The sequence below is a fragment of the Schistocerca americana genome, chromosome X (genome assembly GCF_021461395.2).
Source record: "Schistocerca americana isolate TAMUIC-IGC-003095 chromosome X, iqSchAmer2.1, whole genome shotgun sequence".
Classification (NCBI taxonomy): domain Eukaryota; kingdom Metazoa; phylum Arthropoda; class Insecta; order Orthoptera; family Acrididae; genus Schistocerca; species Schistocerca americana.
The window spans coordinates 88,577,979-88,591,777 of NC_060130.1; the positions used below are offsets into that span (position 1 = coordinate 88,577,979).

The window sequence follows — 13,799 nt, forward strand, 5'->3', positions numbered from 1 at the left end:
CATAATTTTCTTGACATGTTCCCAAAAAATGTAAATCAGGGAAATATGCCAGCTATTCAACAGCTCTTCCTCAACCTCTCCTGTGTTCCCAAAAGTAAACAGTTATCTGCACTGATGAATTCAGCACTGAAATGTGTTGGGGCTTCATCATGCTGTGGAGAACCTACAGCTAACAGTGCTAGGCACACTATTTATTTAAGTATGCAGAACTGGTGGTAAGCTGCTCCAGTTACACATGCTGGCAGAAGACCAGATATTAGAAGGTAATTAGTAACCATTCTAACTTAAATTTTCACAGAAAACCTTTGATAATGAGATGTAACAGGAACTGAAAGTCAGTGCCCAGAGTCCCAAAAATGACTATTATGACTGTTAAAATGAGTGGTACATGTAATACTGATATCATCTGCAAATAACAGGTGTCATTGAAGACAGAATCACTGACATTTTCATGAAGAAATCATTTCACAAATTCAGTATGAGATATAAAATTAGATAGTGTTGATGCCTGCACCTTCTGAGGGTGGTACATGAGTGTGTAGTATTCTGCTATAGCCTCCAAACAGATAACTGTCTTGTGCCCTTAGCATGTCTCACAGCATGCTTACTGATTGAATGTGTGACACGCTACTTCCCTATCATGGCATCACAAAAATTTTGTGTTCTCACATGATACCTTTCACTAACAACATGGTAAGGGCGAAGAGTTCTTATTTTTTAAGTATTAAGTGCACCAAAGGTACATTGATGAGATTGTCATGGAAATTAATGTTCATAGAGTCAATAAGCATACCTTTCAGTTCTTCCTACCTCACAGTGATGTATAATAGTGTGAGTGAGGCCGAGCAGTTAATAATCCATGGTGCATCCAAAAACTCACACATAAATATCAACTACTAGTAAGTCATCCTTAAGTTTCAGAAGCTAAACAATTAACTAATTGTGAGTTGACTACAGTATACTGGATAGTACCATAAACAATGCATTCCACTCATGTACCTGTCACAAATGAATTAAAATGTGTATATCCCTAACAAGAAGATATTGACCTTTCAGATCATTATTGTCAGATAATAAAGCTAAAGACTGGCTTGGTAGAATGTGCAAAACTGTGAGCCAACAAATGGCTGTTCTCAGAATGTAAGATACATACTTTTTCTTGGACACTGGAAAATCAAACCTGGGATTAACTGTGTACAGAAAACAATGTAGGAGCTAAATTCTCTAAATTTTGCACATTGTTTAAATCAATTTTTGATGGCACATTTCCAAAAGTAGCCATTTCTACAGCAGCAGCTGAGGAAAATACATGGATAACTGCAGGTATTAGAAATTTCTCCAAGACACAAAAATTTCTCATTTATTTGCAAAAGCACTACAGTAATACATAGTTTCTAGATTACTTTAACTGGTATAAAAAATATGTGTGTGTGGGATGGGGGCCGGGGGGGGGGGGGGGGGGGGGAGGGTACTGATTGCTGCAAAAAAATGTTCAATGGCAAAATAATATACACTGCCAGAAAAAATTGCAACACCAAGAAGGAGTTGTATGACACAAACACAAGTTGGTAGGTTACCTGAAAGGTGATGTCTATTCAAATGTCTTGCCAGTCACATAAAAGTGGTGCTAATAGTACCACTATGAGCATGAAGATCAGGTTTTCTTTAATACACACTGTAACAGTCATGAGTGTTAGTTAACTTTGAGACTGGAAGTGGTGAGCTGATGTTAGTCAAGAATGCCTTTAAGGCAACAAAGATCCCACTATCAGCACCTCAGTAAGTTTGAACAAGGTCATGTAATAGGGCTACGAGAAGACAGATGTTTCTTCTATGCTATTGCAGAAAGACTTGGCTGGAATGTAGCCACTAAACATAATTGCTGGCAGCCATGGTCATGAGAATGTATGGTTGCAAGAAGGCCAGGCCCCAAACAGCCACATAACACTACTGAGAGGAACAACCACTGCATTTGGTATGGCTCTAGTGCATCATGCTGCATCTCGAGCAGCAATTTGAGCAGCAGTTGGCACCACAGTGGCACAATGAACTCTTACAAATTGGTGATTTCAAGGAAGGCTCTGAACGCGACACCCTGTAGTGTGCATCCATTGACCCCAAACCACCGTCATTTGTCACTTAAGTGGTGTCAACCGAGAGCTCATTGGAGGGCAGGGTGGAGGTCTGTTGTATTTTCTGCCTCAGTGCCAGTGATGATGTTGATTAGAAGGAGACCAGATGAGGGCCTGCAAACAATCTGTTTGCATGCTAGACACACTGGACCAACACCTGGAATATTGGTCTGGGGTGTGATTTTGTACAAGAGAAGGAGCACTCTCATGGTTATGCTATGCACCATGACTGCAAATTTGTATGTCAGTCTGCTGATTAGACCTGTTGTACTGTTGTTCATGATCGGGATCTCAGGGGATGTTTCCCAACAGGATAACACTCACCCACATACTGCTGTTGTACCCCAACTTGTTCTACAGAGTGTTGACATGTTGCCTTGGCCTTCTTGATCACTGAACCTGTCTCCAATTGAGGACATATGGGACATCATCAGATAACAACTCCAACATCATCCACAAACAGAATTAACCATCTCTCTATTGACTGGCCAGGAGCAACAAGGATGGAACCCCATCCCACAAACTGATGTCCAGCACCTGTAAAACACAATGCATGCATGTTTGCACGCTTCCATTCAACATTTTGTGGTTACACCAGTTATTAGTGTACCAGCATTTGACATTTGCAATGGCTTATCTGGCACTTACATTAACCTGTGATCTTGCAATGTTAATCACTTAAGTATGTTACCTAGACAAATTTGTTCCTGAAATTTCATTACTCTGCATTAACTATTTTTTGGTGTTGTGATTTTTTCCATCATTGCATAACACAGTAAAGAAACGAATAGTAGTGTGAGATGTAATAAAACAACAAACTGTCAGACACAGGTATAATTACATACAAATCAAAGATGGGGGTAGAATAATAGAAAGTCCTCAGCAATTAGCAAATTTTGTAAATGATTATTTCCCTGTATTGTTAAGAAGATCCAGCAAAAGCACGTGCAGTACCCACAATGATTTCCACAGTAAGTACAATCATGATATCCCAAAACAGCCCCAAAAGTCAGGAAGACAATACAAAAATTAAAAAATAAGAAGCCAGCAGCCATAGATGAGGTTCCCATTTCTGTGCTGAATGCATGCATAGATAGCAAACAAGCCCCATTAACAAATGTAATAAATGAGACCTTTAGTTCACGTATTTTTCCACATTATGTGAAGCATGCACGAGTTGTGCCCGTACTAAAGAAGCATAAAGCAGAAAGCATTCAAACCTACAGGCCAGTTCCATTTCTGTCTTCACTCTCAAAAGGAATTGAATTAATCATGAAAGAAATAATAGTGAGTTACATGAATAAAAACAACCATTTTAACGAAGCATAGTTTGGTTTCCAAAGTGGGTGAGATACAATTTTGGACATTAAAGAGTTCAAAAATTGGTACTTGAAGGATGGCTGTGTTACAGACATATTCTCACATATATCCAATGCTTTTGACGCTGTGGACTATAAAATACCGCTAAACAAACTGGGTATAAGAGGGACAGAGAATGAGTGGTTTCAGACTTATCCAGGGAACATGGTGCAAAAGATACAGTTAGTTCACACATCTGATGATGATAAATTTTAAGTGAAACAACTGTCAGACAAGAAACATATAAATATAGGTATGAGACATGGGGAAAAAGTTCTCTTTGCTGAAGACAGTAACTTCATAGTCACTGATAGAACACCAGAACTCCTAGTAGAGAAAGCAAATAAAATCCTCAAGGATGTTTAAGACTGGGCAGTAGTTAATAAATTAATGTTGAACATTAAGGAAAATAGTATGCACTTCAGCATGAAGAGATGAAACAACTGTCATGTTAGGCATAGATAGTTCAAATGGCTCTAAGCACTATGGGACTTAACATCTGAGGTCATCAGTCTCCTAGACTTAAAACTACATAAACCTAACTAACCTAAGAACATCACACACATCCATGCCCGAGGCAGGATTTGAACCTGAGACCGTAGCAGCAGCGCGGTTCCGGACTGAAGTGCCTAGAGCTGCTCAGCCACAGTGGCCAGCAGGCATAGATTGTTTAACAAACACAAATTTTTTAAGGGATGAACAATGACTGTCAGCTGACATGAAATGAAGATACTGACAAAAATAATGCCATCAGTATGTTATGCTCTTAGGGTTTTAGCATCAGTTTGTAGCAGCCAATGTCTTTTCATGACATACAATGCCTAGGTGCACTCAATTTTTAGCCATGGAATTCTTTTCTGGGGTTCAAAGGCACAGTTTTTAACAGCAGGAAAGGCTTGTAAGACTAATACACAGGAGTGGCAGTCAGGTTTGTTGTAATGAGCTATTTACAAAATTGGACATCCTTACTGCACCAAGTGAGTACATCTACCAATATGAGGTGAATATCAGGGAAAACATTACTAGGTATTTCATTAATAGTTCTGTACATAAACATGGGACAAGAGCATGTTTAGACTTATATTTAACAAGGAAAAAAACAAACAAAAACTTAAAAAAATGTATCAGGGACTAAAATTATATAATAATTGTGAAACGAAATGAAAATGTTTACTTTAAAATTTAAATAAAATAAAATAAAAAAAAGGAATGGTTCAAATAGCTCTGAGCACTATGGGACTTCTGAAGTCATCAGTCCCCTAGAACTTAGAACTACTTAAACCTAACTAACCTAAGGACATCACACACATCCATACCCGAGGCAGGATTCGAACCTGCGACCGTATTGGTCTCGCGGTTCCAGACTGTAGCGCCTAGTACCGCTCGGCCACCCCGGCCGGCTTACTTTTTAAAAATGCAGCTGAAACATTCTTCATAAGTAATACATACTACACAATTAAAGATTACTTAGAGGATTCAGAGCAGGGGCTAGTAACAAAAGGGGATAACTATAACACCCTGTTCCACTTCAATACATGGTCACGGGTTACTGCTCTCACAAGGAAATTATGTGTCAAGACGTATAATGCATGATATTAATGTCATGTCTTTCTCCTGAGTTCAACATCTCACTCTTCATGGGGGGATGCCAATTCTGTTTTCCAGCTCGACTATATGTGGGCATGGAGTCAGCTCTGAACAGACTGGTGTCTGTGCAAGGAGCACAGCAGCATGTTCACAGTCAATGAGTCACCAGTGGGTGTCCTCAGTGTGTGCAGGGATGAAAGATGAAATTATGTTTTATAGTATGAGTTACCTGAAGCAAATTATGTGTAAATAAAGGAACTTTGTACAATAGGGACCAAGCACGTGAGGCAGTGGAGCTATTAAAAACAATGACCTCATATTCTATAGGATGGAGTTGCTCTGATCTAGATTTTCCATGGTTTTCCAAAACCAATTAGGCAGATGCTGAGATTGATACTCGATCAAGGTCATGGCCCGACCACCTGTGCTACATTCATAAAGTATATTACGTATTCTATGTATTGTATATTTTGAGCTATTGATTTGCACTGTATTGCCTTGGCAGTTCCTATATGATTATGAGATGATCCTTTGATGGATAAAGATAAATGAAATAAATGGTGAAAGATTGCAGCCCTAGTACTACTTCACATGTAAATAAACTGAATCCATTGTAACTGACAATGGAGTAGTAGCCATAATTAACACTGGCTTGGAATTAGGAACTTCTTTCTTCTACATGGTGACAGTTATTGAACTATACAAAATAAAATCATCATAACTTCTGAACAGTTTGCATTAGGATGTTCAAACTGCATGGGTGGCTGCAAGGCATGATGAGAATCAGCATGCACATTATGGTTTGGTTTAGTGAGGAAGCCCACTTTCATTTGGATGGGTGTGTCAATAAGTAGAATTGTGCATTTGGGGGACTGAAAATCTGCATTTCACAATCAAGAAGTCTCTTCACCCTCAGCAGGTGACTGTGTGGTGTGCAATGTCCAATCATGAAACAATCGTGTGATATTCCTTGATGGCACGGTGACTACCGAACAGTACGTGAAGGTTTTGGAAGATTATTTCAGCCCCATTAACCAAAGTGACCCTGATTTCGACAAGGTGTGGTTCATGCAAGATGGAGCTGGACCCTGTCAAAGCAGGAGAGTGTTTGATGTCCTGTAGGATCACTTTGGGGACCGTGTTCTGGCTCTGGGGCACACAGAGGCCACTGCATGGCATGGGCCTCAACTGGTCACCATAGTCTCCTTATCTGAACACATGTGACTCCTTTTTGTGGGGCTATATTAAAGACAAGGTGTACAGAAATAACCCCAAAACCACTGCTGACCTGAAAACAGCCATTCAGCAGGTCATCGACAGCATCAATGTTGCAACACTTCAGTGGGTCACGCAGAATTTCACTATTCATCTGTGCCACATTATCAAAAATGATGACAGGCATATCAAACACATCATAACATAAATCTGAATATCTGTAGTGGCATTTATATGTTTAATAAACTGTGTGCACACCATAGTTTGTAACTAATTTATTTTTCTTTTCATATAATTGAATAATTGTCACTCTTTAAATTATCCTACTGCATCTTAAACACTGTGTTCCATCACTCAGTTCTTATAAAGATAATTAAATATGCTACATTCTATGAACAGATAAGGAAATTGCATGAGGGAATTATGTAAGAGAACAATAGTAAACCAAAAACGGTGTGTGTTTGTTCATCAAGAGCAAGAGTTACATTATATTTATTTATTTATTTGTCAATATAAGTATCTTTTCCAGTACATTACTTTACACACAATATTGGTCAAAAATGTGTTTATCTGTTCATTTTACAACTTACAAGTATGCTATTAAAATTTTAATATGAATTACAGCTGTATATTGAATAATTACAAATTGGAGTACATACTGTACACTTACAAGTTGTTTCTAAAATTAAAAATATTAATTATGGTACATGCCTTCATGCATGAGATTCAGAGAGATTGAGTAAAACCATTTTTGCAGTTGGCATGATGTCACTGATTTTTATGCAGTTCAGAAAAAGCTTTTCATATGTCTGGATAATTATTGTATAGTTTTGTTCATCCATGTTATTTACACCTTTATAGCATAATGTTATGTTATAATGACTAACATGTATGTCACTCTTTGAACAGGTGCTGTAATCATGAACAATTTTGTTTTGAGTATAAAATGTGACATGTAATCAATTCTGTGGATGTGTAAATTGAATGATGAAAAGGTCGGGCAGATGGACAAGCAAGATCAGACAGACAAGCAAGATTCGATACAAGAAATAAAGAGACGTGTTGTGCTTGATGTAGTATGTGTGAGTAGTAATGAAACCATCAATTTGCTTTCATGTGAATAACACATGTTTAAACATTATATGTATTGGAGAAAAATGTAGCACAGTGCAAGAGTAAGATTGCAATCATTATATGTGATAAGAAATTTAATTTTTCGATTTATCACAGAGCCATCCATTGAAAATTATGATAATACCAGTATATTTTGCATTCATTTAATTTGAGTGATCAGTATGATAATTAGACAAAACTTCTAGTAACCTACTACACAGCAATGTGAAAGTGGATATGATTTGTGGTGGAAATGTATCTGAAAGAAAGATGCAGCAAGACAGGTAAAAAAATTTTCGCCTGAATGAGGCAGAAAAGGGCTTCTCTCTGTGACAAAATTATTAGATAATTACTGGACAAGCAAGGGGAAAATAGTTTAACTCAGAGCACACACTAATGATAGTGAGAACGCAAACGATCCAAAAATTTCGCAGTAGATACTAACTGATTGGGATCAATGGTAACTGAGTCTACGCGTTGCCTGTTTCGCATTAAAGGCGAGAAAAGGGGACAGCATAAAAAATAGCTCAGTTTGAGGAATGACAGTGTCTTCTGGTCTCCGTTTCATCTGCTTCAATACATCCGCTTAGTAAGTAGCGAAAAAAGATCTCTGCGTCGAAGTTAAATCCAAAGTATCAAAATTGGAGCGGACTTTTATATCGAGAAGAGAACAAATTTATACGATACAATCGCTAGAAATAATCCATGGGTCACGATTGTCTCAATTCAATAAACATTTGCTGCCTGTCATCTGAAACTACTTGAGTAATATAGTCTGCTGTTCTAATTCCGAGCACAGGTGTGAGGATTTAGCTAAAGTGAGCACATACACAAACACTGTTGTGGTGGGTGCGTCAGACGCCGTGCTGAGGCAGTGCAACAACTGGAAGCGTTATCGCGAAACATTTGCGCAAGCGAATTTCAAGTTTGTTTGTACCTGATAACTGGATCTTCTTTTTCATCTCAGCAATTTTCCTGCTAATAACTGCCAAGTCTTTCTCGTTGTTTTTACTGAAAAGCGGCATACTTCCCAATACAATTTCACTCGAGTCGTAGCAAAGCGTGGGACGAAACCATGGCAACGCATCGTAGTACACAACAGGGACAGCGAACGGGAAGCCTGAGTGTACGTTTACACTGCCTGCGACGCGAGGCATAATGGCCAAAGCGATGCAATGCGATGGAGTGTTCACATTGCACACGATACAGAGCGCGCGCGCACGCGATCTGGCCAGCAATTGACCAGTCTCGGCACGATGTCGTTTTTCCTCGACCCAGTAAATTCTTTTTTATTAGAAAACAGTGCTCTGAGAATTCAACGCAGTCGTGAATGGGTGCATGAAATCAACAAGCAGAGGAGGGATTTAGGAGAATTTCATCATTTGTACAGTGACTTGAGAAAAGATGAGGATAAATTTTGGAATTATTTCAGAATGAGTACACAGACATTTGATTATATAGTGTCGTCTGTTTCAAATAGATTACAGAAGCAAAACACAAATTTCAGAATGGCTATTACCCCTGAAGAGAAAGTTATGATCACCATCAGGTAAGTACACAATATTAATTTTACAGCAATCATTTTATTATGAAAAATTTACAAATTGTGATAGATTCAAACTTTCTTTTTAATAAATTTTGACGTAGTTGACAATGAGAAGCAAAATACATCACAGTTCACTCACTTAAGTATCAAAGTTTTCAGAATCTTGGTGGCTTGAAATAACAATGTCATCAGGTTGAATTTCAGAAATGACTATTTCATTTTGCGGTTTTCCAGCAATTACGATTTCAACTGGACTTTCAGGTGCATACGGTGGCATCAACGAATGTGCAGTGGAAGTGGTTGATTGATCCAATTCTTCCAAAAGAACCTGCTGAATTTTTATCCTGGCTCTCAACTGAGCTGCTGGTGATAGTTTTCGCATTGCTGGCAGCAAACTCACTACAAAATGATAGCTGTCATCTTGCGTTTCTGATTTCGACATTTGTTGCTCAATTAGCTTCAACTTTTGCTTCTCTATATTTAACAACTCAGAGTTTGTCGATTTCTTGGATCTCTTGTTTTGGTTTGTGTGTAGGGTGGGTGAGGGAGGAGGCATCGAAACGCTACCCTCTGAACTTACAGACAGTCTTGAAGACCTGGCTTGGTTGGTTTCATCAGGTGAAACACTCTCTCTCTCTGTAAGAGCTGATGAAAATGGTACGTCGTCGTGTGCGTCGTCGTGTTGCGATGCTGTTCTTTCACTGTGATGAACATTAGTCTTCGTCTTCCGTGGCGTCATTATGTCAGTCAGGAAGGTCATTAGATTGTACCACGGCCAATTGGATTGGAAAGGCGGCATGCCACCTTCGTCTCCTGAACGTTCAGCACGGGTTTTTTTGAGTTCAGAGCGGAAAGTGTCACGTAGGTTCTTCCATTTATTCTTCAGTACCTCGCCTGAAAATATAGACGTGAAAATATGCGTAAATAATTAAGTACACTGTATACTTGATACATTTTTTGTCCTTAGCACATTAACTGAAAATTCTACGGAGATCCTACACATCCTTCAATTACGCTCATTTCATTCTTTTTCAGATATTTGTCGGTTGGGATGTCTTTCCATGCACTTTCACAGTCGTTTCGGATGGGTCTAACTACAGTCGCACAATGTGTGCGTGAAACGTGCGCCGCAATATGTGAAATTCTGAGCCCTGTACACCTGCCTTCTCCTACTATACCACTGCTTCAAATCGCTGCAAAACACATGTATGCCAACTGGAATTTTCCGAATTGTGTGGGGGCCATTGATGGTAAGCATGTTCGGGTTAAATGTCCCCCTCATTCTGGGACAATGTATTACAATTACAAAAAATATTTTTCGCTTGCTTTACTAGCTGTAGCCGATGCTGACTGCAGATTAATAGCAGTTGACATTGGAGGCTATGGCAAGCAATCAGATGGTGGCACATTTAGAGCAAGTAACTTGTACAATAATATTTTGAACGAAACTGAAAACTGGCCTCCACCGAAAGAACTACCAGGTACTTCAGTAAAAGCCCCATTAGTGTTGGTTGGAGATGAAGCCTTTCCACTACTGGAAAACTTAATGCGCCCTTTCTCTGGACTTTCACTGACTGAGGAAGAGAGGTTATTTAACAGGAGGCTATCGAGGGCTAGAACCGTGGTTGAACGCACTTTTGGAATCATGGCCAGCAAATGGCGTCTTCTCCGAAAGGAAATTGAAACTTCTGTAGAACATGCAGACATTATTATTCAGTGCATCTGCGTCTTGCACAATATAATAATCGATAAAGATGGGCTTGACATTTCCCTTCAATTGCCTATTGACCAGGACATAACAGAACACAGTGCTTTAGAAGCATGCTTCCAAAATGACAGAGCAAACAGTAGTGCTTCAAGAAGAGCGAGGAGTGTCAGAGAGGCCTTCAAAAACTATGTCAACAGTCATTAATGCAAATATATTTCATGTCGAAATTATCAATTCTGTAACTATTGTGAACGTCATTTCATTATCAAAATACTGTAATAGTATCTATACACAATTAAAATTAGAAAATAAACGAAGTTGTTTGTGTTACTTGTTTCTTGGAATCTTGTAGCTATTTATTTTACTTTTTTGTACTTACTGTCTGTTCCACAATCTTCAGCTATTTCATTCCATGCTTGACGAATAAAATCCCTATTGTGGTAATATTTATTTTTCTGGTTCCACAACACGGGGCGTTCACGCACATTGTTAATTAGTCTTTCGACGTCCATCGCAAGCAGGCAATTAGACGCAAGCACAAACAAGCAATCGCTTCAAAAACTCGCGCGAAACGCAAACTCGATTGCGACTGCAGCGGAGTCATCGCTTCGCACCGCATCACATCGCTCGGCCCAGCCTGCAGTCTAAACGGTCACCGCTCTGTTGCCATTGTTAAACCAAGCCTGCCAATTGTCACGCGATTTCAGCGCTTCATCGCTCCGCTCGGCTCGGCATCGCATCGCATCGCATCGCGGGCAGTGTAAATTTAGCCTGACTCGTTTCGTCGCTTTCACGAGGACGATTGTATTCTGTATGTGGTACGACTAACGTACGTTTGCACTTATCAGTGATGGAGGAATCAGCTACGATTGTTTAGTACTGGAGTACGTTAGATGTCCGTAACTGTTGTAACGCACAGACACATTAGGTGTGTATCATATGAAAATTCACATAGATTTATTAGACTGTAAACAACTTCGATATTGTATAAGACACTGTCAACACTGTCACAATCATAGAAATAGTTTACATATGTACATTGCTACTTAAATATTACTTTTCTTACACCTATCACGTGGTTTATCTGCTACTGGTACTTTACACAAATTACATGCAGCAGACTACAAATTAAATTATATGCCGTAAGATAGAACATCTATTGTTTACAGTCACCTTTTCAATTAAATATCACACTCTTTTCATTATCTATAAACTCATTTGTGTTATAGAACGCTTTTTCTTTCTACCATGTCTCTGCCACCATTTCAAATTTATTTTCATACAGTTCGATTGTGTCATGTGGTATGTTCCTTAGGGTGTTGTATGTGTAGTCCAATGGATGAAACTGTGGAATTAATGATACCACGAACTGAAAAGAAATAGGTACTTGAAATTGTTGAAATCCCTGTCTGGTCCTCCTTATTATAAGTTAATCACTTGAGATGACTGCAGGGACAGTTCTTTAAAAGGAGCCCATCTTTTTCCTGGTCTACTGTCACTGATGATCTTTATCTCGTCCCTTCCTTACTAATTTTCAGCGTTGTTTCTCCTTTACAGGTATTGTTTCGAGTGTAGACCGTAGTACATACAACACGTTGTGCAGTGATACACTCGGAACTACCGTAAATAAGTTGGCAGAATTACTTGAACATGCAGAAATTCCAGGCAAAACAGGTCAGATACTGTGGGGAAAAAACCTAACATTTCTTAACAACTTACTAGGTTTACAACTTTGCTTCCGCCGTTTTGCAATAGACGGCAGTAGCGGCAAGTGGGGTTCGGGTGGTTGGTCATGGGTGTAATACAATAAGCTTAGGCATCTGTAAACATAATGCCATAAAAATATTAGTCGATTTGTGATTGCATCATAAGGTTATTCTCGATTAAGTACGTCAACTTACGTTCCCATTTCTCGCCATTTGCAGGAAGTTTTAATTTTCTGCTTTAACATGAAGAAATCTGTGGCTGTGCCTCTTAAAATGCTGGGTAAGACCAATAGTGAGGGAACTATTAGTGGAAGAACGTGCAGAGAATGTTTTCAACGCCTTAAGAACGGCGATTTTGATGTCGAAGACCGGCATGGCGGGGGAAGACAGAACGTTTTCGTAGCTGCTGAAACAGACGAAGACAGTCACAGGACATCATTATCGAAAGCAATTAATGCCTTCGAGCCCAGCACTGAAACAAGAAACGGCCGCAATACAGAAATAGACACGTAAAGGTAATTTTTACAGCAGGTCAGTGCTCGACCCCATGTCGAAAACCCGTCAAAATATGCACGGAAGTGTTGAAATGAGAAGTCCTATCCCTCACACCGTATTCTCCGTACGTTGCTCTCTCTGACTACCACCTTTTCCGATCAAAGGCATACAGTCTGGCTGACCAACATTTCCGATCATACGAACAAGTGCAAAACTGAATCGGTTCGCGGATCCCCAACAAAAGACGCCCAGTTCTTCCGCCACGGGATTCGTATGCTATCCGTAAGATGGGAGAATTTAGTGGCCAGCGATAGGGAATACTATGAATCATAATTTTTTTGTAATTTTTTTACAATAAAGCCCCGAACTTGGAGAAAAACGGCGGAAGGAAAGTTGTAGCCCTCGTAGTATGAACGCAAGAACAACGGAATACACTTGCCAGATTGAGTCCCGCGCGCCTTGTCACGGTACGCGCGGCTCCCCCGGTCGGATGTTCGAGTCCTCACTCGGGCATCGGTGTGTGTGTCTTGTCTTTAGCGTAAGCTAGTTTAAGTTAGTCGTATGTAAGGCTAGGGATCGATGACCTCAGCAGTTTGGTCTCGTAGTACCCTACCACAAATTTCCAAAATTCCAGAAGGAGTAAAATAACCTAAGACGTTTGGCAATACAGATTAAACAAATAGTTAGAACCGCTACTCTGGGGTATGCTGTGCACCAGTTTCAGGACGAAACCACCTGACAGCTTTGGACCACTGCACGGTCTGCGCGGTAGTTTGCCAAGCGAAAGGGCCCGGTTTCGATTTCCGTCCGGCTCGGAGATTTTCTCCGCTCAGGGACTGGGTGTTGTGCTGTTCTTACATTAGTATCGTCATAACTGACATTCTTATTGAGATGGTTGAATGGGCATCAATTGAAAAAAGCCTTAACGCAACTTTCCT

General features: G+C 39.6%; 2 protein-coding genes across 2 annotated transcripts in view; both read right to left on the reverse strand.

The window, feature by feature from the left end:
* Positions 1 to 8,542, reverse strand: part of LOC124555822 (outer dynein arm-docking complex subunit 3) — a 314,791-nt gene extending 306,249 nt beyond the window's left edge. Inside the window, exon 1 of the mRNA XM_047129889.1 lies at positions 8,344 to 8,542. Coding sequence (XP_046985845.1) covers positions 8,344 to 8,431 — 88 coding nt within the window. The 5' untranslated portion in view covers positions 8,432 to 8,542. The remainder of the gene's footprint in view (positions 1 to 8,343) is intronic.
* A 549-nt stretch (positions 8,543 to 9,091) lies between these two features.
* Positions 9,092 to 11,172, reverse strand: LOC124555823. Its single transcript, XM_047129890.1, has 2 exons — positions 11,040 to 11,172; positions 9,092 to 9,846 (listed from the first exon to the last, which is right to left on the reverse strand). Exons 1-2 carry the CDS (start codon positions 11,170 to 11,172, stop codon positions 9,092 to 9,094), a joined length of 888 nt encoding a protein of 295 aa, XP_046985846.1.
* Positions 11,173 to 13,799: the final 2,627 nt, after the last annotated feature.